Source organism: Cherax quadricarinatus, chromosome 7 (assembly GCF_038502225.1).
Source record: "Cherax quadricarinatus isolate ZL_2023a chromosome 7, ASM3850222v1, whole genome shotgun sequence".
NCBI lineage: Eukaryota > Metazoa > Arthropoda > Malacostraca > Decapoda > Parastacidae > Cherax > Cherax quadricarinatus.
Window position 1 is genome coordinate 21,333,414 of NC_091298.1, and position 23,906 is coordinate 21,357,319.

At 45.5% G+C, this 23,906-nt stretch overlaps 1 protein-coding gene across 4 annotated transcripts in view; it reads right to left on the reverse strand.

Annotated features, from left to right (window-relative positions):
- The window catches only part of LOC128687025 (mucin-2-like), an 84,390-nt gene that overhangs the window by 23,144 nt on the left and 37,340 nt on the right, over positions 1-23,906 (reverse strand). For all 4 annotated transcript variants that reach the window (XM_070082363.1, XM_070082364.1, XM_070082365.1 and 1 more), the window contains exons 3-5: positions 20,117-22,351; positions 10,590-10,744; positions 114-408 (exon numbers count right to left, since the gene is read on the reverse strand). In XM_070082363.1, coding sequence (XP_069938464.1) covers positions 114-408; positions 10,590-10,744; positions 20,117-22,351 — 2,685 coding nt within the window. The remainder of the gene's footprint in view (positions 1-113; positions 409-10,589; positions 10,745-20,116; positions 22,352-23,906) is intronic.

A 23,906-nucleotide genomic window follows, 5' to 3' on the forward strand; every position in this document is an offset into this window, starting at 1 on the left:
GCTAATCATGAGACATAAATACTCCAGAACTGTAATTATGGTTTCGCCAGGCGCTGAGAGAGTCTAAAAATAAATACTAAGAAAAAAAAATCGAAGTTGATGAGTGCACACACCTTGACCGGCGCCCATGGTTGGTTCGGGTCGACCTTGATGGAGCGCCACCCATGTTGCCTGGACCCCTCAGGCTGCAGCAGTGTTTCCCCATACTGTGCCAGATGGATGAGTGCCACCCGCACCAGTGCCGCTCCCGTCGTGGCGTTGGCAGCACAGAGGCGAGGAGCGTGCAGTAGGGAGAGCTTCAGATCCAGGGAGAGTGGGTGGTGCACCAGCAGGTGGAAAGTAGACCAGTCCTGACGGTCCAGACCGCGGCCCCTGCACAGTGAGACCACCAGCCGGGCGCGCCACAAACTACGCCACATAATAACAATAACAATTTTTTAAGATTTCTTCTCAGAGTGTCAAGTTATCTTGCACTCTCCAAGTGAACATAACACATATGTAAGTAAATTTATTTAGCTACAGGCACACATAAATACAATTATCATATCTAGTAACATAGGTAAGTGTAAATTACCTTGGATAACCCAAAAACAGTCAGAGTGATTTATTTCAGCTTAAGCCTTTGATTTGCTTACGAAAGTATAAATTGGAAATATATAACAACACTCCATTTCTAAAGTTTGGCCATTTAGGATCCTGACGAGCGAAACGTTCCCTAAATCAAATATCTAAACGTTGCAAAAAGTGTCCATTGGCCGCAGCTGATTTGCCCATGACTGGTGCAACATTTAGTAATCACTCATGCTACCAGCATGAGTTACAGTGGAATTAATTGTGGTTTAGTGAGTTGTCTTAGTTGATAATGTGTAGACCAGGAGAGTGTTTATCCTCGTCTCTGAACACTTTATATTGTCTTCCCTCTCTAGTTCCTGCACCAGCCTCCCACATACACCAGCCTGCCACATACACCAGCCTCCCACATACACCAGCCTCCCACATACACCAGCCTGCCACATACACCAGCCTCCCACATACACCAGCCTCCCACATACACCAGCCTGCCACATACACCAGCCTGCCACATACACCAGCCTGCCACATACACCAGCCTCCCACATACACCAGCCTGCCACATACACCAGCCTGCCACATACACCAGCCTGCCACATACACCAGCCTGCAACATACACCAGCCTGCCACATACACCAGCCTGCCACATACACCTACCAGCGTGTCAGCGTGTCAGCGTGCCTCGTTGTGCTCCCGGTTTTCTGGTGTTTTCACGGTCGCTCTTACGTGCTAGAACTTTAATTTGTGTCATCAATCCTATACGATACATCCCTCTAGCGCCTGGAACCAATCTTGGGCGGAAAACATTATATACTGAGTAAAAAAAGGAGAATTGTGTGCACTACCTAGCAGAGTTTACTGCCAGAGGGGAATCATAGGCCTGGTCCCGTGTGAAAAAAATAATAATAATTGAACTCTGTGTCAGAGGAAAGAAAGTCTCCCTGAAAGCATTGAGTATACATAGTGTATAGTGTATACTACAGTGGCTCCCTAGTATATTGATGATAAAGGCTAAAGTGTCATTTGAAAACAGGTGAATTTGTAAATGAAGTGATAAGCCTATAGAGGCAGGTGCCAGAAGTCGCCAGAAACTTACCACAGGTCAGCTGTTTTTAATAATCTTCCTGGCCTGCTAGTGTACTCGCATATAATCTAGTGATACCAGTGAATAGCAGAATACAGTGTTGTAGTAGCAACTAACCAGTATTATAATGGTACTTAGTGGAGTGGAGTGACTTTCATTAGTTTCTTTTTCTTGAAATACCAGACGTTACTGTGAATTTCATATAACCTGTAGTTACCAGCGGTCACAATATACACAACGAGAAGCAATTATTACTACAGAAAAAGCGCCCTTCCTCCAAAATTTGCACCAGTCAACTATAGTGATAATATAGCATTTATTGTGGTGGAGACGGAAAAAAAAAAAAAAAAAAAAATAGAGAAGCTAGATACAGCGATTGATAAACAAGGGTGGAGGCTCGACCGTTCGTCATTGTAGGAGTGCCAGCAGTCACCGGCTCTTCAACACGCAAGTTATACTTTTGTATCAATCAAATCACATATTACTCGGGTAGATAATTTCCAGTAGATCCTTCATGTGTTAGCTCAAATCACCGACCAGTATGGTTTAAATAAGTGACCCACTGATCAGATCAGATAGACTGGTCCGAACCCTTGACTGGTCCGAACCCTTGACTGGTCCGAACCCTGGACTGGTTTCAAACGGTTTCGTTGTGCACCACCTAGCAGGTTATTAATAGAATATTCAAGAGGTTGCTAGTAGAACTGCAGTAAATCAACCATTCAAATCATTATGAAGCTGTGTGTAGTCTGTGGTCAGTCAAACAAACGGGCTTCCACATGCATAAATTGTCATTTCTGTGGAAATTGGTGTCACGCCCCTTGTGCAGATATCCAAGAACTAGCTACAAACAGTATTAAAACAGGGAAGTGTTTTTGGGTATGCCCAAATGAGATAAATCTGTGGACTAAAATCACAAGGGTATTAAAAGAGGTCAACATCAAAGCTGCTTTCATAGAAAACCTGGAAGCTTTCTACAACAGATGGGAACATAAAAAGTCCGGGCTGAATGGTACTGCCCTTGATACTGGCCATGTAGTCAGAAACTGTAAGGCTGGAGATGATGTCCTGGTAGTCAGTAAATGGGGGGCTGATAGTGCTGTCCTGGGAGACAGTAATGGGGAAGCTGGAGGTGCTGTCCTGGGAGACAGTAATGGTGAAGCTGGAGGTGCTGTCCTGGGAGACAGTAATGGTGAAGCTGGAGATGCTGTCCTGGGAGACAGTAATGGGGAAGCTGGAGATGCTGTCCTGGGAGACAGTAATGGTGAAGCTGGAGATTTTGTCCAGGTAGTCGGGAATTATACGCAGGAAGGAATACATATAAATGACCTCATAGGGGACAGGAGCCATAGTAGGGAAACAAGTGTAGTCAAAGATAAGATAAAACCAATATTGCAAACTAGAAATACCGCAGGAAATAGCAAACAAGAGGACTCCACTAGCAATAGTGAGGATATATTACCAAAAACAACTGGTGGGAGCTCCATTGTTGGTGCTAGGGAGGATAGAAGTAAGACAGGGAAACATGCACCAACAGGGAATACAGTCACAGAAACCCAAGGCAAACGGAAACCAAGCCTGTGCACATACTATGCACTCGGTATCTGCTGGCATGGGAAATCTGGAAAAACAGATGGGACGTGCAACTATGACCACCCTAGGAAATGCCATGCCCATATGACAACAGGAAAATGCAAACTCCCTTCCTGTAAGCTTTTTCACCCTGAACTGTGTACCTCTTCAGTACAGGAAAGACTGTGCTATAACTTAAATTGCCAGGCATACCATCTAAAGGGGACAAAAAGATACAAAACATCCAGGCCATGGGAAAACCTGGGTAGCCACAGCCACTCAAGAGGGAGAGGTTTTTTAGTGCCAGGAAGGAAAAAAAACTGGCAGGAAATGGCAGAAATCGTACACCAAATCCAGTCATTCCTGGAGTGGAACCACAGTCGATGGCCTCCACTCCAAACCAACAGATACAGATACTAATGCCGGAAAAAAAATCCCCCCCCCAGTACCAACAATACCACCAGTCCGATAACATTCTTCTTTGCAAATATACAGGGTCTAAAGCCAGCAACAAACAACAAAATACCTTTCATCCGTGGACTGCTTGCAGAGGCAAAGGCAATGTTCGCGGCTTTCACTGAGACCCACATAAAGGATCACTTGGACAACGAAATATGGATCCCAGGTTACAACCTATACAGATGTGACAGAGTGAACAGGCAAAAGGGGGGGGTTGGCCTGTACATTGCAGAGTCACTTGTTTGCACAGAACTGCTAAATGCCTCAAATGATGTAGTGGAAGTTTTAGCAGTAAAGGTCGAGAACCAAAACCTAGTCATTGTGATAGTCTACAAGCCTCCGGATGCAACATCCCAGCAATTCCAGGAACAGCTGTTAAAAATTGACCACTGTCTGGAAAACCTTCCAGCTCCTGCACCCAACATCTTGCTCCTGGGGGATTTCAACTTAAGGCACCTAAAATGGAGGAATATAGCAAATAATATTGTTGCAGTAATAACACCAGGAGGCAGCTCTGATGAAAACTCACACTCACGCGAGCTTTTAAATCTCTGCACAAAATTCAATTTAAACCAGCAAATAATAGAGCCTACTAGACTGGAGAATACACTAGACCTCATCTTCACTAACAATGATGATCTGATAAGAAATATCACCATATCAAAAACAATATACTCAGATCACAACATAATTGAGGTTCAGTCATGTATGCGCGGAGCCCCAGACCGACATAATGAGATTAGTCACGAGGGAGCATTCACCAAATTCAACTTCAATAACAAAAACATAAAGTGGGACCAAGTAAACCAAGTCCTAACCGATATAAGCTGGGAAGATATACTAAGCAACACAGACCCCAACTTATGCCTAGAACAGATTAACTCGGTGGCACTCGATGTATGCACAAGGCTTATTCCTCTAAGAAAAAGGAGGAGTAGATGTAAAACAGAAAGAGACAGGCGCTCCCTTTACAGGCGACGGAAAAGAATAACAGAGCGGCTAAAAGAGGTCAATATATCTGAAATGCGTAGGGAGACACTGGTCAGAGAAATAGCAAGCATCGAACTTAAGCTAAAAGAATCCTTTAGGAGTCAGGAATCGCGGGAAGAACTAAAAGCCATAAATGAAATCGAAAGAAACCCAAAGTATTTCTTCTCCTATGCCAAATCAAAATCGAGAACAACGTCCAGTATTGGGCCCCTACTTAAACAAGATGGGTCCTACACAGATGACAGCAAGGAAATGAGTGAGCTACTCAAGTCCCAATATGACTCAGTTTTTAGCAAGCCGCTAACCAGACTGAGAGTCGAAGATCAAAATGAATTTTTTATGAGAGAGCCACAAAATTTGATTAACACAAGCCTATCCGATGTTATCCTGACGCCAAATGACTTCGAACAGGCGATAAATGACATGCCCATGCACTCTGCCCCAGGGCCAGACTCATGGAACTCTGTGTTCATCAAGAACTGCAAGAAGCCCCTATCACGAGCCTTTTCCATCCTATGGAGAGGGAGCATGGACACGGGGGTCGTCCCACAGTTACTAAAAACAACAGACATAGCCCCACTCCACAAAGGGGGCAGTAAAGCAACAGCAAAGAACTACAGACCAATAGCACTAACATCCCATATCATAAAAATCTTTGAAAGGGTCCTAAGAAGCAAGATCACCACCCATCTAGAAACCCATCAGTTACACAACCCAGGGCAACATGGGTTTAGAACAGGTCGCTCCTGTCTGTCTCAACTATTGGACCACTACGACAAGGTCCTAGATGCACTAGAAGACAAAAAGAATGCAGATGTAATATATACAGACTTTGCAAAAGCCTTCGACAAATGTGACCATGGCGTAATAGCGCACAAAATGCGTGCTAAAGGAATATCAGGAAAAGTCGGTCGATGGATCTATAATTTCCTCACTAACAGAACACAGAGAGTAGTCGTCAACAGAGTAAAGTCCGAGGCAGCTACGGTGAAAAGCTCTGTTCCACAAGGCACAGTACTCGCTCCCCTCTTGTTCCTCATCCTTATATCCGACATAGACAAGGATGTCAGCCACAGCACCGTGTCTTCCTTTGCAGATGACACCCGAATCTGCATGACAGTGTCTTCCATTGCAGACACTGCAAAGCTCCAGGCAGACATCAACCAAATCTTTCAGTGGGCTGCAGAAAACGATGAGAAATTTCAATTACTCAGATATGGTAAACATGAGGAAATTAAATCTTCATCAGAGTACAAAACAAATTCTGGCCACAAAATAGAGCGAAACACCAACGTCAAAGACCTGGGAGTGATCATGTCGGAGGATCTCACCTTCAAGGACCATAACATTGTATCAATCGCATCTGCTAGAAAAATGACAGGATGGATAATGAGAACCTTCAAAACTAGGGAGGCCAAGCCCATGATGACACTCTTCAGGTCACTTGTTCTATCTAGGCTGGAATATTGCTGCACACTAACAGCACCTTTCAAGGCAGGTGAAATTGCCGACCTAGAAAATGTACAGAGAACTTTCACGGCGCGCATAACGGAGATAAAACACCTCAATTATTGGGAGCGCTTGAGGTTCCTAAACCTGTATTCCCTGGAACGCAGGAGGGAGAGATACATGATTATATACACCTGGAAAATCCTAGAGGGACTAGTACCGAACTTGCACACGAAAATCACTCACTACGAAAGCAAAAGACTTGGCAGACGATGCACCATCCCCCCAATGAAAAGCAGGGGTGTCACTAGCACGTTAAGAGACCATACAATAAGTGTCAGGGGCCCGAGACTGTTCAACTGCCTCCCAGCACACATAAGGGGGATTACCAACAGACCCCTGGCAGTCTTCAAGCTGGCACTGGACAAGCACCTAAAGTCAGTTCCGGATCAGCCGGGCTGTAGCTCGTATGTTGGTTTGCGTGCAGCCAGCAGCAACAGCCTGGTTGATCAGGCTCTGATCCACCAGGAAGCCTGGTCTCAGACCGGGCCGCGGGGGCGTTGACCCCCGGAACTCTCTCCAGGTAAACTCCAGGTAAACACCAGCCTGCCACATACACCAGCCTGCCACATACACCAGCCTGCCACATACACCAGCCTGCCACATACACCAGCCTGCCACATACACCAGCCTGCAACATACACCAGCCTGCCACATACACCAGCCTGCCACATATACCAGCCTGCAACATACACCAGCCTGCCACATACACCAGCCTGCCACATACACCAGCCTGCAACATACACCAGCCTCCCACATACACTAGCCTCCCACATACACCAGCCTCCCACATACACCAGCCTCCCACATACACCAGCCTGCCACATACACCAGCCTGCCACATACACCAGCCTGCCACATACACCAGCCTGCCACATACACCAGCCTGCAACATACACCAGCCTGCCACATACACCAGCCTGCCACATACACCAGCCTGCAACACACACCAACCTGCCACATACACCAGCCTGTCACATATACCAGCCTGCCACATACACCAGCCTGCCACATACACCAGCCTGTCACATATACCAGCCTGCCACATACACCAGCCTGCCACATACACCAGCCTGCCACATACACCAGCCTGCCACATACACCAGTCTGCCACATTCACCAGCCTGCCACATACACCAGCCTGCCACATACACCAGCCTGCAACATATACCAGCCTGCCACATACACCAGCCTGTCACATATACCAGCCTGCCACATACACCAGCCTGCCACATACACCAGCATGCCACATACACCAGCCTGCAACATACACCAGCCTGCTACATACACCAGCCTGTCACATATACCAGCCTGCCACATACACCAGCCTGCCACATACACCAGCCTGTCACATATACCAGCCTGCCACATACACCAGCCTGCCACATACACCAGCCTGCAACATACACCAGCCTGCCACATACACCAGCCTACCACATACACCAGCCTGCCACATACACCAGCCTGCCACATACACCAGCCTGCCACATACACCAGCCTGCCATATACACCAGCCTGTAACATACACCAGTCTGCAACACACACCAGCCTGCCACATACACCAGCCTGCCACATACACCAGCCTGCCACATACACCAGCCTGCCACATACACCAGCCTGCCAAATACACCAGCCTGCCACATACACCAGCCTGCCACATACACCAGCCTGCCACATACACCAGCCTTCCACATACACCAGCTTGTCACATACACCAGCCTGCCACATACACACATACACCAGCCTGCCACGTACACCAGCCTGCCACATACACCAGCCTGCAACATACACCAGCCTGCCACATACACCAGCCTGCCACATACACCAGCCTGCTACATACACCAGCCTGCCACATACACCAGCCTTCCACATACACCAGCTTGTCACATACACCAGCCTGCCACATACACACATACACCAGCCTGCCACGTACACCAGTCTGCCACATACACCAGCCTGCAACATACACCAGCCTGCCACATACACCAGCCTGCCACATACACCAGCTTGCAACATACACCAGCCTGCCACATACACCAGCCTGTCACATATACCAGCCTGCCACATACACCAGCCTGCCACATACACCAGCCTGTCACATATACCAGCCTGCCACATACACCAGCCTGCCACATACACCAGCCTGCCACATACACCAGCCTGCCACATACACCAGCCTGCCACATACACCAGCCTGCCACATACATCAGCCTGCAACATACACCAGCCTGCCACATACACCAGCCTGTCACATATACCAGCCTGCCACATACACCAGCCTGCCACATACACCAGCCTGCCACATACACCAGCCTGCAACATACACCAGCCTGCCACATACACCAGCCTGTCACATATACCAGCCTGCCACATACACCAGCCTGCCACATACACCAGCCTGTCACATATATCAGCCTGCCACATACACCAGCCTGCCACATACACCAGCCTGCAACATACACCAGCCTGCCACATACACCAGCCTACCACATACACCAGCCTGCCACATACACCAGCCTGCCACATACACCAGCCTGCCACATACACCAGCCTGCCATATACACCAGCCTGTAACATACACCAGTCTGCAACATACACCAGCCTGCCACATACACCAGCCTGCCACATGCACCAGCCTGCCACATACACCAGCCTGCCACATACACCAGCCTGCCAAATACACCAGCCTGCCACATACACCAGCCTGCCACATACACCAGCCTACCACATACACCAGCCTTCCACATACACCAGCTTGTCACATACACCAGCCTGCCACATACACACATACACCAGCCTGCCACGTACACCAGTCTGCCAAATACACCAGCCTGCCACATACACCAGCCTGCTACATACACCAGCCTGCCACATACACCAGCCTTCCACATACACCAGCTTGTCACATACACCAGCCTGCCACATACACACATACACCAGCCTGCCACGTACACCAGTCTGCCACATACACCAGCCTGCAACATACACCAGCCTGCCACATACACCAGCCTGCCACATACACCAGCCTGCTACATACACCAGCCTGCTACATACACCAGCCTGCCACATACACCAGCCTGCCACATACACCAGTCTGCCACATACACCAGCCTGCAACATATGCCAGCCTGCCACATACACCAGCCTGCCACATACACCAGCCTGCCACATACACCAGCCTGCCACATCCACCAGCCTGCCACATACACCAGCCTGCCACATACACCAGCCTACCACATACATCAACCTGCCACATACACTAGCTTGTGACATACACCAGTCTGTCACATACACACATACACCAGCCTGCCACGTACACCAGCCTGCCACATACACCAGCTTGTCACATACACCAGCCTGCCACATACACACATACACCAGCCTGCCACGTACACCAGCCTGCCACATACACCAGCCTGCAACATACACCAGCCTGCCACATACACACATACACCAGCCTGCCACATACACCAGCCTGCTACATACACCAGCCTGCCACATACACCAGCCTGTCACATACACCAGCCTGCCACATACACCAGCCTGCAACATATGCCAGCCTGCCACATACACCAGCCTGCCACATACACCAGCCTGCAACATACACCAGCCTGCCACATACACCAGCCTGTCACATACACCAGCCCGCCACATACACCAGCCTGCCACATACACCAGCCTGCCACATACACCAGCCTGCCACATACACCAGCCTGCCACATACACCAGCCTGCCACATACACCAGCCTGCCACATACACCAGCCTGCCACATACACCAGCCTGCCACATACACCAGCCTGCCACATACACCAGCCTGCCGCATACACTAGCTTGTCACATACATCAGCCTGTCACATACACACATACACCAGCCTGCCACGTACACCAGCCTGCCACATACACCAGCTTGTCACATACACCAGCCTGCCACATACACACATACACCAGCCTGCCACGTACACCAGCCTGCCACATACACCAGCCTGCAACATACACCAGCGTGCCACATACACACATACACCAGCCTGCCACATACACCAGCCTGCTACATACACCAGCCTGCCACATACACCAGCCTGCAACATATGCCAGCCTGCCACATACACCAGCCTGCCACATACACCAGCCTGCCACATACACCAGCCTGCCACATACATCAGCCTGCCACATACACCAGCCTGCCACATACACCAGCCTGCCACATACACCAGCCTGCCACATACATCAGCCTGCCACATACACCAGCCTACCACATACACCAGCCTGGCTACCTCCATGCTCACCTGACTACCATGATTATCTTCTGTTCTCACCTGACTACCATGATTATCTTCTGTTCTCACCTGACTACCATGATCATCTTCTATGCTCACCTGACTACCATGGTCACAATCTATGCTCACCTAACTTCTGCTCGCCAGGCGTTGCGTCGCTCGTCCTGGCGTGCAGGGTTGCTGGAGGTCAGGTCTGGAGTCTCCCCAGGTTGTTGTAGTACCCACTGGTAGTCACCTTCGTCAGGTGCAGGACTCACCGCTGCTGAGTCCGTGTGGTCATCGTCCTGTGGGTCACACCAAGCATTAACCTCCATAAAGAACAAAATGGCACAATACTGTGACTGGAACAATACACAAATAACCCGCACACATAAGAACATAAGAACATAAGAAAGGAGGAACACTGCAGCAGGCCTGTTGGCCCATACTAGGCAGGTCCTTTACAATTCATCCCACTAATAAAACATTTGCCCAACCCAATTTTCAATGCTACCCAAGAAGTAAGCTCTGATGTGCAAGTTCCACTCAAATCCAACCCCTCCCACTCATGTACTTATCCAACCTAAATTTGAAACTACCCAAAGTCCTAGCCTCAATAACCCAACTAGGTAGACTGTTCCACTCATCAACTACCCTATTTCCAAACCAATACTTTCCTGTGTCCTTTCTAAATCTAAACTTATCTAATTTAAATCCATTACTGCGGGTTCTCTCTTGGAGAGACATCCTCAAGACCTTATTAATATCCCCTTTATTAATACCTATCTTCCACTTATACACTTCGATCAGGTCTCCCCTCATTCTTCGTCTAACAAGTGAATGTAACTTAAGAGTCTTCAGTCTTTCTTCATAAGGAAGATTTCTAATGCTATGTATTAATTTAGTCATCCTACGCTGAATGTTTTCTAACGAATTTATGTCCATTCTGTAATATGGAGACCAGAATTGAGCTGCATAATCTAGGTGAGGCCTTACTAATGATGTATAAAGCTGCAGTATGACCTCTGGACTTCTGTTGCTTACACTTCTTGATATAAATCCCAGTAATCTATTTGCCTTATTTCGTACACTTAGGCATTGCTGTCTTGCTCACCATAACCCCCAAGTCCTTTTCGCAATCTGTATGGCTAAGTTCTACAGCATTTAACTTATAAGTGCTAGGGTTATGGACACTCCCGAGCTTCAGAACCTTGCATTTATCTACATTGAACTGCATCTGCCACTTTTCTGACCAAGAATATAGTTTGTTTAAATCCTCCTGAAGTTCCCTAACGTCTACGTTTGAATCAATTATCCTACCTATCTTTGTGTCATCGGCGAATTTGCTCATATTACTAGTAATTCCCTCATCAAGGTCATTGATATATATTATAAACAACAACGGGCCCAAGACTGATCCCTGTGGAACGCCACTTGTTACAGATCCCCACTCGGATTTAACCCCATTTATGGACACTCTCTGCTTCCTGTCTGTGAGCCATGACTCGATCCATGAGAGCACTTTTCCCCCAATGCCATGAGCTGCCACTTTCTTTAACAGTCTTTGGTGCGGAACTCTATCAAAAGCCTTACTAAAATCTAAGTAAATAATATCAAACAGCCAACAGCCTCAAAAGCTTTACTGAAGAAAGTTAATAAATTAGTTAGACAAGACCGGCCTCTTGTGAATTCATGCTGAGTATCATTAATCAAGCTATGCTTATCGAGATGGCTTCTTATAATCTCAGCTATAATTGACTCTAGTAATTTGCCTACAATTGAGGTCAGGCTTATTGGGCGGTAATTTGACGGTAACGACTTGTCCCCTGTTTTAAAAATAGGAATTACATTAGCCATCTTCCACATATCAGACACTACACCTGTTTGAAGAGATAAATTAAAAATATTAGTTAATGGTTCACAGAGTTCCATTTTGCATTCCTTAAGAACCCTTGAAAAAACCTCATCAGGACCCGGCGACTTATTTTGCTTCAGTCTGTCTATCTGCTTCACAACCATTTCACTAGTGACTGTGATGTTACATAATTTATCTTCTTCTAGCCCACTATAAAAATTAATTACTGGAATATTGTTAGTGTCTTCCTGTGTAAAAACCGAGAGAAAATAATTATTTAAAATCGAGCACATTTCATTCTCTTTGTCAGTAAGATGCCCATAGTTATTTTTAACGGGACCTATCTTATCTCTAACTTTTGTTCTATAGACCTGGAAAAAACTTTTTGGGTTAGTTTTAGAATCCCTAGCAACTTTAATTTCATAGTCCCTTTTAGCTTTTCTTATCCCCTTTTTAATGTCCCTCTTAATGTCAATATACTGATTCATAAGATGACCCTCACCTCTTTTGATACGCCTATAAATTCCTTTCTTATGTTAGGTAAGACACATATGCAACAGTTAGGTATCTTTATTTCGAAACGTTTCGCCTACACAGTAGGCTTCTTCAGTCGAGTACAGAAAAGTTGATAGAAGCAGAAGATACTTGAAGACGATGTAATCAGTCCATCACCCTTAAAGTTTTGAGGTGGTCAGTCCCTCAGTCTGGAGAAGAGCATTGTTCCATGGAATGAAACAATATCATATTGTTTCATTCCATGGAACAATGCTCTTCTCCAGACTGAGGGACTGACCACCTCAAAACTTTAAGGGTGATGGACTGATTACATCGTCTTCAAGTATCTTCTGCTTCTATCAACTTTTCTGTACTCGACTGAAGAAGCCTACTGTGTAGGCGAAACGTTTCGTAATAAAGATACCTAACTGTTGCATATGTGTCTTACCTAACAACCTGTCGGTATTTTATACCATTTTAATGTTCAATCCTTTCTTATGCCCTAGTAGATATTTTAGCCTATTATTCATCCATTTTGGGTCATTTCTATTTGATCTAATTTCTTTATAAGGGATAAACGTTCTTTGAGCAGCATGTATAGTGTTCAGAAAACTGTCATATTGATAGCTCTGTTCGTTACCCCAGTCAACAGATGATAAGTGTTCTCGTAATCTGCTAAGCGAAAATCTGGGACTGTTACTGAGCTATCGCAGGGGAGAGGAGCTTACGACGACGTTTCGGTCATACCTGGATCATCACACTAACACACGAAGGTGTTACTGTGACTTGTAAATGGTCCAAGTCGGACCGAGACGTCGCTATAAGCTTATTTCTCGTATATGCGGCTTATTTGTGCATTAATTTCCACATATAAGGCAGACACGTTAACATTTCGCCACCGACATTAAAATAATCTTAACCAAATTCTTGACCAGGTCTCCAGGCCTTGAAAGACCCAAATTGCCTCCTGCCTACTACACTGCATACATGACTAACACTGACAATTTTTTGTAGCAAGGTTCAAGTTGAACATCAAAATGGTATACAATACCGACAGGTTGTTAGGTAAGACACATATGCAACAGTTAGACAACTTTATTCCGAAACGTTTCGCCTACACAGTAGGCTTCTTCAGTCGAATACAGAAAGTAGGCAGGAACAGTAGAGATGTGAAGACGATGTAATCAGTCCATCACCCTTGTAGTCGTAGAATTTGAGGTTGTCAGTCCCTCGGCCTGGAGAAGTTAAGTTCCATAGTTCAGTTCCATAGTCAGATAGTTCCTGACTATGGAACTGAACTTCTCCAGGCCGAGGGACTGACAACCTCAAATTCTACGACTACAAGGGTGATGGACTGATTACATCGTCTTCACATCTCTACTGTTCCTGCCTACTTTCTGTATTCGACTGAAGAAGCCTACTGTGTAGGCGAAACGTTTCGGAATAAAGTTGTCTAACTGTTGCATATGTGTCTTACCTAACAAGGTTCAAGTTACTTTGTGACAGCAGCGGCGCATATCACAGCCTAAGGCTGAGCAAGATATCTAGTTAATCCCGAATTATTATCAGTGATGTAGTGGTTACCTTGTCTACCTCACCCCAGGTTTTCTAAGTCCAAGCTCATACCATTCTTTCTGCACTTACAAAAATTTCTTCAATACCCTCTGCCATAACTCACGAAATCGTAGTCAAAATAAAAAAAGATCTATTTTTTATTTCTTTGCGTAGTATACAATATGTAGGTTACATGTAATAAAATATTGTTAAACATAAAGTCATTAGCATGCATGGGCATTTCGGGCCGACAATAACACAATTGTATAAAATACCGACAGGTTGTGAACATCAAAATGGTATAAAATACCGACAGGTTATGAACATCAAAATGGTATAAAATACCCTGTCGGTATTTTATACCATTTTGATGTTCATAACCTGTCGGTATTTTATACCATTTTGATGTTCATAACCTGTCGGTATTTTATACCATTTTGATGTTCATCTTGTCAGACACTGCAACACATGGCCTCTTGGTACAGAAAACACCTTGGACAACCCTTTCAAGTGAGAACTGTTGGATCTGAGAGGGACCTGACCTATCAGTGGCTACATTCTCACTACTACTACTACTACTACTACTACTACTACTACTACTACTATGCACCTCTCCTTCCGACAGTATTTAAGTCTCCGCACTGTCGCTTGATCTTCAGATAGTTCCTGACTATGGAACTGAACTCTCCAGGCTGAGGGACTGACAACCTCAAATTCTACGACTTCAAGGGTGATGGACTGATTACATCGTCTTCACATCTCTACTGTTCCTGCCTACTTTCTGTATTCGACTGAAGAAGCCTACTGTGTAGGCGAAACGTTTCGGAATAAAGTTGCCTAACTGTTGCCTTTGTGTCTTACCTACCAACACAATTGTAAAGAAACCACGGAACGGGTGAGATTTAAACCCATGGCCGAGTGATTTACGCACTGGTACGGGGTTTTAGGATTCACTCGCCATAAGTTCAAACCCAGCCTGTTCCGTGGTTTTTTTCCCATCTGCACAGGAGACTATATTCATTTATAACGGCACAAAACATACTCAACCCCTGCCAATTTGGATTCAGGAAAAATAAAAGCACTAATGATGCAGACTGGTTATAAATGACCATAATTTTTAAAGGGGTGGACCGGTAAGCCAGCGGAAGGCCTCGGTCAGATGACCAAAAGCTCCAAAGGCGGGTCATCATCTGACTAAGACCCGCGTCAGGAAACATTTGTCCTGTTTCCTGACGAACCTTACCTAACCTAACCTAATGATGCAATCATAAAAATGCTAGATCTGCTTTACACAGCATTGGAAAATAAGGAATATCCACTAGGAATTTTTATTGACCTAAGAAAAGCTTTTGACACAGTAGACCACGACATCCTACTCCACAAACTTGACCATTACGGTATAAGAGGCCATGCGCTTGCTTATTTCAAATCTTACCTTACTAATAGGTATCAGTATGTCACCATTAAAGACACAGCATCAACAACACGGCCACTTGATACTGGAGTTCCGCAGGGAAGTGTCCTTGGTCCCCTGCTCTTCCTCATATACATCAATGAGCTTCCAAATGTATCCCAACACCTGAAACGCATTCTCTTTGCTGACGACACGACTTATGTCATCTCTCACCCTAATCTTGCCACCCTCAACACCATTGTTAACGAGGAGCTGATCAAAATATCGACTTGGATGACAACCAGTAAACTTACGCTTAACACTGACAAAACCTACTATATTATGTTTGGTAGCAGAGCAGGAGATGCACAAATTAACGTTAAGATCGACAACACTCTAATTACCAGACATAATGAGGGAAAATTCCTAGGCCTATACCCTGACAACAACCTGAATTTCAGCACCCATATCCAACACATAACCAAAAAAGTATCCAAAACGGTTGGGATCCTCTCCAAGATACGATACTACGTGCCGCAAAATGCCCTTCTCACACTATACCACTCACTTATTTATCCATACCTCACCTATGCTATTTGTGCTTGGGGATCAACTGCAGCAACACACCTAAAGCCAATAATAACCCAACAAAATGCTGCAGTAAGAATAATCACTAAATCCCATCCCTGGCAACACACCCCTCCACTCTTCATAGATCTAAACTTACTCCCTGTTCAGTACATCCACACTTACTACTGTGCAATCTACATCTACAGGACCTTAAACTCCAATATCAACCTTGACCTAAAACGCTTTCTTGATAGTTGTGACAGAACCCACCAGACACAAACATCTCTACGACATTCCCCGTGTCCGACTAAACCTTTACAAAAATTCAATGTATGTCAAAGGCCCTAAAATCTGGAACACCTTACCTGAGAACTCTAGAACTGCAGACACATTCATCACCTTCAAAACTACCATTAGAAAACATCTTATCTCCCTGATACACCCCTTCAACTAACTACACGAATACCACCTGGTGGTTCACACTTACACTCACTCACCCATTTGACCATAAACAGAAATATTAATCTCATTCTTAAAATAATGAATCCTGTGATACTCCAATACTGAGACTATGTACTGTGCCAAAACAAAAGCATTCACATTGCTAAACTCACAAACTAGTATTTAGTCACTTAGCCATAATACCAACTTACCTCATAATTTGTAATATTTTAAAATTAAGATTTAAACTAAGTATGCCCGAAATGCCAAGCCATGCTAGGTGTTCTAGTGGTACACTCTGTAATCATTATTTTACTACATGTAAACCACTCAATAACCAAATTCTGTAAACTCAGCATTGTAATCCTTATAGAGAATAAACTTTGAATTTGAATTTGAATATGAAGGAGTGGAGCTGATGGTAAAGGAAGAAGTGTGGAAGGTGTGTTTATGAGCTGAATTCTAATTCTTATCCATTACAATGGAACTTATTCACGGGGTAAGAACCAGGTATCACTCGCAACTGAGCTGCCGTCTAGCTCACACATGCTGACACTCAGAGAATCGAAAATACTGTCTTCTTATTGCATAAAGTGCCAAGAAATAAAATGTATGTAGATTAATGCTATATTCTTTCAACTTGATAATAAAATAGCAGGTGACCCATCCCCCAATATAGAATAGATATGTAAATAGAGACCTGGAGATATTGTTTGGATACATCTGTTAAATGCACGTAAAATGATTTTCAATATATTGATATCCTGGTGACCGGCTACAAGCCAAAAAGCGGGTGATAAAATACCGTAATTCAGGGAAGGGCTTTTAGCTTTGGTAACCTGCTGTTACATAACCTGTTGCTAGGTAACTTGTTGCTAGGCAACCTGCTGCTAGGCAACTTGTTGCTAGGTAACTTGTTGCTAGGCAACCTGCTGCTAGGCAACTTGTTGCTAGGTAACTTGTTGCTAGGCAACCTGCTGCTAGGTAACCTGTTGCTAGGCAACTTGCTGCTAGAAAACCTTCTGGTAGGCAACCTGCTGCTAGGCAATCTGCTCCTAGACAACCTGCTGCTAGGCAAACTTCTCCACCAAGCCCAGCCCTCACGACGCCTGACCCGAACTTACGAGAAGCTTCCTGAATAAACTCGGTAAGCTGGAGAATGCTCCGGGGGGTCAACGCTCCCGCCGGCCCGGTCCATGACCAGGCCTCGAGTAAGCAATAATTTTATAAATAAACTGAGTCATAAGTGACTGCTGGCGGAGTTAGTTTAACATTTTTATTACGCTGCCCATACCCAGGGTGTGGGCGGAAGCCAAAAGAGATTTCAGAATCAAATAATGGGTCCAGGAACTGGGTCGCAAAGTTTTGATAGCTGAACAAGTTCAAGTGGTAATGAATTATTTACATGTGTATATCTGGTTGCAATCGTATTATGTTTGCAGACATGAAATAGGTCACAAAAATGTTATAAAAATATTACTTTATATTTTGGAAAAGTATGCTTGTAAAAAAGTTTAAGTGTTTATGCGTTATTTAGAGTGGGTAAAGTCCAGATATTTTTTAAGAGTGATAGGTAATATGTAACTCTTGATAAAATACTTTGACATTTCTTGAACATTTCCGAGTGAGTTGTCTCTGAATTCATTAATTTTATCGCATTCCAGCACATAATAACGCAAGGTGTGGTAATTGTACATCTAGCAATTGTACAATTGTGACAGTTGTACATCTGGCAGTTAGTTACGTCTACATCATTTGGTGGTGGTGATATAATCTCGCCGAGATACTGGTAACCCAGCATCCAAATGTCTGCTTATTTTGTTGGATGTACCACAGACATGTGGTTCCTCCTGCATGATTATAGATGCATTGACTTGTGTCAGTCTCCCTCAGTCTTGAGTCACTGAAATTCACTTGAAGTTCTTTTCATATAACTGGTCTCCAACAGCTGACAGTCCTAGATTGGAATCTACTCTCTCTTTGCATCTGTCTTGTACCTGAAGGTTAAGGTGAGATGGAATCCAGAAGGTGCACTCTGACTCCACTGTCCATAATCCTATCATACCTGTATCTGGCTTCTGATACAAGCATGCCGCAATTGATACTCAGGGAGTTATGAACATTTATGGGTGATAAAGAATAAGTTACAGTTCTCACCTTGATACATGGGCGCATCTGAGTGCGAGGAGTATGGAAAATAATTTAGTTTGAACGGTAGAAGCCCAGTTATTGATTCGTACTCCAATTTCTTTATGAGAGCCATCACTTTGTATGACAACAACGGCACTACTAGTTGCACCACGGATTGGTAAACAGAACCATCAGTATACATAATTTGTGAAAGTGTGTGTTGTGTGACTAAGGCATCTATACAGCTTAAGGCATCCTGGTTGCCTTCAATTGTGATTTAAGAATTTTTTTGGGGAGGGGGGGAAAGGATGGGGTACTGGTTTGGAATAGGGTAATTTTCTATGGAGCGGGGAAGTGTCGCTGTTGCCATACTTGACATAACTCATGTATCTGGTTCACGTGGAGGTCATTTCCAGTTTTTATGATCCATGTGGAGGAGTGTTTACCAGCGCTGAAGAAAGTTTGGAGATCTGCTCAAGGGTTTGAATGGGTTTGCCTGCGCATATTGACCCCAGTGAAGACATTTCTTTCAGCGACACGGTCTCTGATGTTTGGCATATCAAGTTCTGTCCGTATGTTTAGAATTTTGGCAGTACGAGGGCTCCTAGGATGATCATCATTGCTCATATATATCTTATATCCTAAGCGTGGGATGACTGGCATTAGCATGGACGTGAGAGTCAATGTCATTCAAGTAAAGAACCTTCCCGACGGCTTGGCTGTAGACCTGCTATAATACAATACTGAAAAAAAGTTGTCTAACATAAAGATTTGTTCTGTATTACGTAGTTATATTTTTCTGTAGTTAAATATGATAAACATTATTACCAAAGAAGCATGTGTATAAGACTGGTGTGAAATAAAGGATCAAGTATTTAAAAGTATTTCATCAATACAATCATCAATAACTATTTTGTAAAGTATTTTTAGTGAAGAATGACCAAGAAACTAATGTGTAGCTTGCTAGTAGTGTTTCTCTGCTGCAGACCTTACGAAGAACCTCATGATGCATGAGTTGCGTGGTTGATGTTGCTGGGTATCGCGGCCAGGGCACAGACAAAATACATCTAGGATAAGACCCCTTTCCCAGGACACAACCCCTTCCCTAGGGCAATCCCCACACGCCATAACTAACCCAAATAAGAGTACCTTAGTAAATGCGCAAAGTAGGACTAGGAAAAAAGTCCCCAGTTTAAGGTTTGATTAAGATGGCGTTAGTTAGTCCCAAGTGAGACTCACCTCATCGGCTGTGGTGGCGTCTGTGGTGTGTAGCAAGATCTCCGTGGAGTCGGTGTCCATCAGCATGGGGTCGTCTGAGGGGCGCGCTGAGAAGAAAGTGCTATTACTAGTTCTCGAGTCCCGTCCACCCTCGCTCAGCGCTTCGCCCCTTACAACATTGGCTGGTGCAGAAGCTTCAGATGGTGCTGCTGCAGGAATTGGTGCAGATGCCTGAGGTGCTACAGCTGCAGGAGCTGGTGTAACTTCAGGGGCTGATGTAGGAGTGGATTCTATTGCTGTAGCATTGTGACTAGCGGACGCTGACACTAATAAGGGTTGACTTGTTGATGGTGCTGCCATAGCTGAAGGGTGATTAAATGATAGAACTTGCGAAGATTGTACAGCTGTTGTATCTGACTTGGATATTCCTGTCACAGGTGCGGGTGGGGGGTCGACTTTTGATACTACTGCCAAATTTGACGCAATATCAGTGGGTGCTGTGGATATCTGTGAAGCTACAGTGGCATTTTCTGGTTGAGATCCCGGAGCCGGAGTGGTCTGAGAGGTGGTCGCTACTGTTGGCAGCGGGGAGACGATTATACTCGATGTGGAGGCAGGAAAAACTGTTTCTAGCATAGATGGAGTGGCAGAAGAGGAATGAGAAACATTACATTCTGGTGGACCTTGAAGAACAGAGTCAGGGGATTCCATCACTACTCTGTGAACAGATATATCTATTGTTGAGTCTGTCTTAGCGGTTTCAAGAGAAGGAAGAGAACAAACAGATCCTAGTAAAAGCCCACGATCTAGGGAGACTAAGGCTTCATGTTGATCTGGTTGGTCTGCTTCTTGTTTATTTGAATCCTCGAGGAGCATGCTAACGTCAGAGGGCGGCACAGGCATGCACCCTTCAGTTGGTGTCAAGTCACCACTGGAATGAACAATTTCAATTGATGGAGAAGGAGCGGAACTGTGCACTGGTGTACACTCGACAGACAATTTCGTTTTGAAAACATCTACTGATTTTTCTAATTTTCTGAAAGCATAGGTCAATTCTGAACTTAATCTCGAAGATTCATCGAACGCCATGTCGGACTCAACACTTTGTCTGTCACTAACATTATCTAGCTCTTTCTGATCAGCAAGAGAGCCCTTATCACTTATGCTGTCAATCTTGACTTTTCTTCGCTTTCTCTTGGGAGGTATCTTTTTGTAAACAACGACGTCTGAAGGAGCGGTCGTGAAAGACGCTTTGTCCGTGGCATCAGAGGCACCATCAATGGTGGTGCCGAGGGCGCGGTGCATCTCCAGGATCCACTCCTGTGTCTTCCCAATATCACTTGGTTTGCTGTCTGACGAAGCTCTGCTCTTGGTGCGTGGAGGAGGTGTGGGTCCCCTGAGTGTACGCTCTAGGGAAGATTCTCTCTTGTGTCCGCGCACAGAAACGCTGTCAGAGGGCGCCAGGCTGTGGATGTCCATCAGGTGCGAGGTACCAGTTGGCGATGGCGAGCGAAGTGATACAGGAGATATAGACCCACGGGACGGGTGAGAAATGCGAGAGTCGAGTCGCTGCGAGTCCAGTGTGGCTGGGATGGAGTCTTGCCTGGATGATGTTCGATCACTTCCCTCATTCCCGCTCCAAGAAGTTGGGGAGACAGGCGGCGAAGCTGGTGGCCACACACATCCGCCCAAATAATATGGGTATGGATAAGGATAGGGCACGCAGGGCATGTAAGGATACCAAGGGTAAGGTCTGGGTGCTGCAGTCATAACCTGTACGTCTTGTTTTCGTCGGTTTTTTCTTGGTGGTGGCCGTCGCTCGTTGAGAGGAAAACTGCCGACTGGGACGACACTCATGGTGTCGGGAGTCGCAGGGAAGGTGAGGTTCCCTGTGTCTGGGTGTCGTCGCTGCACTTTCACTCTCTGGATCTCTACTCTTCCATCGTCATCGTTGTAGATCCGTCTGAGGGTATCCACTGTGTACTCGTCGGAGGGCATCGCCGCCGTGCTGGTGCTGGTGGTCATGGTGGATGCAGGTTGCTGCGTAGACCAGGGCGGGGTGGGCGCTGGGTATCCCATGGGCGGGCTCCAGGACCACTGGGTGGGGGCTCCTGAGGGCGGATGTGCGGGGAACCAGGGCTGTGGCGGTCCCTGGTACCCCACCATAGGGTAGAAGTGGGCAGGGTACTGCTGAGGCATCATGTTCCCCGCCCCCACCCGCCCACCACCCCGCGCTGACTCACCTTCAGAAGACATCTGCGTGTAAAAGTTAAAAAAGGGTATTCCTTATAATAATTAATCAGAAATTATTCAAATTATTTTTATACTGTTATATATATATAACAGTATAAAATTCACACAGAATATACGTGTATTTGCGGCGAAGCGCAAGCAGACCAATACGGTCTACATGGTCTTAACTGTTCCAAAACCAAGGGCTGGCATGCAAGACACAATGAGGTCAACGACATCATTAAGAGAACCCTTGCTACAGCTGGATGCCCAGCCGAGAGGGAGCCCCGATCACTAGCAGCCAACAATACCAACAGCCCAGCAAACCACCCCGACGGGATCACCATCTATCCTTGGAAGAATGGCAAGCTCTTAGCATGGGACTATACCTGTGTCCACACTGGCTGACACCTATATCCATCACAGTGTTGAGCGACAGGGAGGAGCTGCCGACGACAGGGAGGAGTACAAGATCAGCAAGTACAGGGACATAAGCCAACAGTATCAATTTGTCCCAGTGGGATCAGAGACTTTGGGATCATGGGGAAAACATGCCACACGTTTCCTTAAAGAATTGGGTTCCAGACTCATTGACACCACCAGGGACCCAAGGGCAGCCGCTTTCATGTTCCAGCGCCTCAGCGTAGCCATCCAGAGGGAAAATGCTTGCTGCATACTTGTCTCGCATCCAGCCTCGGAGGAGCTGGAGGAAATTCATGATCTTTGATACATTGTGCCATTGTATTCATGTTTGTTTTTTCTGTAAATGTATTCTGTTTATTAAAAATGTTCATATAGAATATAAAATATATAGGAGGTGGTAGGAGAAGAAAATATTCAAACAGCTCTGGGGAGAACCTTGAGTTTTCCCTGAGGTACGTTTATTGTCTTCTCTGAGGATGAGGGTCCCCATTCCAGCTATAGAGGTGGTACTTCCCTATATATATATATATATATATATATATATATATATATATATATATATATATAGGGAACTGTTTGGAGGAAGTCCCTAGAGTGATGTGCGCTCACAGCCTGGAGACGGGCAATCTCCCTATCTGATGTTGCAGCCCTGAGCATGTTGGCAAGCACCTTTTCAGCGATCGGGCCATCCCAGCTTGACTGTTTGTGAGCCAGTGCTGCACTAGGGTTTGGTGCTGGAGCAGCAAGAGTCTCCCATTCAGTGATGGCACTGGCATAGCTAGGATCTTCTATTCCTGCTGAGTAGCTGAGGGTATCAAGAAGAATTTGTCTTATCAACTCGTTTGATGCTATGGAAGAGGATAGGAAAGCTGGTAGAGCAATTTGGGAGGATCTGCGTACTCCTAGCCTCCCAAGCCTGACCGGAAGTGAGGCTTGCAACCACTGTCCATCTTCAAGGGAAAGATTCAATACACTCTCTAGCATGGTCTTAAGGAGAGAGTCATATTCCTTGAGTTTTGGACTGCTGAAGGCTGGGGAGCATCTCAGAAAGTAGGTAAGTTTTGGGATTGACAGGCCCCTGGTGAGTAGGTAGAAGGCATCATGTGTGTCAATGTCTTTCATCCTGCTTTCCATCGTCCGGAGGTCTGAGACTTTT